General features: G+C 70.5%; 2 protein-coding genes across 2 annotated transcripts in view; one reads left to right on the top strand and one right to left on the bottom strand.

Moving 5' to 3' along the window:
- The window catches only part of HCN3 (hyperpolarization activated cyclic nucleotide gated potassium channel 3), an 8422-nt gene extending 7419 nt beyond the window's left edge, over nucleotides 1-1003 (bottom strand). The window contains exon 1 of the mRNA XM_021376630.1: nucleotides 876-1003. The gene's annotated coding sequence lies outside the window, so the exon portion shown is untranslated. The remainder of the gene's footprint in view (nucleotides 1-875) is intronic.
- Nucleotides 57-1875, top strand: part of CLK2 (CDC like kinase 2) — a gene marked incomplete in the record, with an annotated part of 8529 nt that continues 6710 nt past the window's right edge. The window contains 2 exon segments of the mRNA XM_021376650.1: nucleotides 57-262; nucleotides 1430-1599. Of these exon segments, the coding sequence (XP_021232325.1) occupies nucleotides 1430-1599 (170 nt within the window).

The raw sequence follows: 1875 nt of genomic DNA, 5'->3' as shown, positions 1-1875 counted from the left end.
CCACAACACCGCCCGCGGCCCCGCCCGCCGCTGCCGCTGTGTGACGTCACACGGACGTACGCGCGTCGTGCGTGGTGCGTGCGTGCGCGGCGCCGCGGCCTGCTGGGACCCGGATCGACGGCGGCGGGGCTGGGGCGAGGCGGCTGTCGGGAGCGAGCGGCGGAGCCTGAGGAGCCGGAGCGGGGCCCGGGATCCCCGGGGGCCCACGGCCGCCATCACGGACTTCCTGTGGGACAAGCGCACCGGGCTGGCTGCGAGGACGGTGCGGCGCGGGGCGGGGCGGGGTTGGGCCGCGGCCGCCGTCGCTTCCGTGGGGGGCGGCGGGGATCCCCGGGCCGCGCCGCGCTCCGTCTGACGGAGGCTCCGAGTTAAGGCCGCGGCCGCGGGAGGGAGAGCCGAGCGCTTCCGGAGGAGCGATCTCGGGGCGGGCCCGGATCGCCCGAGGAGGCCGCGGCGCAGCGCGGGGGCAGCGGCCCTCGGTTCTCCGGTTCTCCGCCCCTCGGTGCCCCGGGTCCCGGCCTTCGCTTCGTGGCCGAGTCCCGGAGTTTCCGCTTTCAGCGCTCGGTAGCGTCGCGGGGCCGCGTCCGGTGCGGGCCCCGCCCGGCGGCTCGGCGCTGCCGTCCCCAAACCGGTTCCGGAGCTGCGGAACGCCCCGGTGCGGGCTCGGGCGGTCGGAGCGCTGCCAGCACCGCCTCCCGGCGCTGCCCTTCATTAAAGGCTCCGAGCTCAGCGCGCCTCGGGTGTGGGGCTGGAAACGAGCTCCGCAAGTCGGGCGCTTTGGGCTTCGGAAGCAGCGAACGCGTTGGGAACGTCGGAACGCGGGGGGAGGGGGGAGGTGATGAGGGCTGGGCGTAGAACGCGGTGCGGGCGCTTACCGGGGGGGGTGGTTCTCGTTTCTCTTGGCTCTGATGTCCTGCCTGCAGTGCTGGGTTGAAATATTGCCTTCCGAGATAAGGTCTGCCAGGCTTCCTTAACGCCTCTGTGTATGCCCCGGGCATTTGTGCCCCTCGGATCCCATAGGGACCTCTGTGCTCGGAGCGAGGAGTGCAGGTGTTTGCTTGGCAGGGAAGCGGAGCTGTTTGTTTCGGAGCAGCCCGCTCAGGTGCCTGCAGTGCCGGTGTGGGGACTTTGGGTCAAGCATGGGTAACATCCCGGGCTGCATTTTGTCTTCTTTCGGTTTTTCTCGGTGCTTCTGTGTTTCCTGGGACGCTGTAGGTTTAGGGGGGGAACGCGGAAGCACTGCAATTGTGGCTCCTCTCACACGGGGCTCTGGGATTTCGTGGGAGTTTGTCCCTGCGCACACATGGGCACGCTGCTCGGGGCCTCTCCCCTCCTTGCCCTGACCCCTCTTTGCCCACCGAGCGTCCGTGCTGGTTTTCCTCGCGTCCGTCCGTCCGTCCGTAGTCGTAACGCTGCGTTGTCTCTGCAGATGCCTCACTCGAGAAGGTACCGCTCGTCGGAGCGCAGCAGCCGGGGCAGCTACCACGAGCGTTACAGGAGCCGCAAACACAAGAGGCGGCGGACGCGGTCGCGGTCGAGCAGCAGCGAGCGTGACCGGCGGCACCGCCGCGAGGACAGCTACCACGTCCGCTCCAGGAGGTGGGTGGGCGGGCAGCAGCCCCGTGGGGATCCCCCCCCCCCCCCCCAGAACCCCCGTGGGGATTTGGTTGGGGGGCGGCTGTGCTCAGCCCGCTTTTGGGAGCTGGGGGCCCTCTGCCCTTCTCTGGGACGGCACGGCTGGCGCTGCCCAGCGAGCACGGAGAGCTGGTGTCTGGATGCGCCAGGTCGTGCCGCTCCAGCTGCTTTCCCTGTACCCAGCTGGTCCCAGCCGCTCTCAGCGCTCAGCAGGCCCCGTGCTGCTTCCCAGCAGTGCTG

This window comes from Numida meleagris, chromosome 24, assembly GCF_002078875.1.
Source record: "Numida meleagris isolate 19003 breed g44 Domestic line chromosome 24, NumMel1.0, whole genome shotgun sequence".
In the NCBI taxonomy this organism is placed as follows: domain Eukaryota; kingdom Metazoa; phylum Chordata; class Aves; order Galliformes; family Numididae; genus Numida; species Numida meleagris.
Note: the sequence above shows the minus strand (reverse complement) of the source record. Positions and strands in the feature narration are given on the sequence as shown.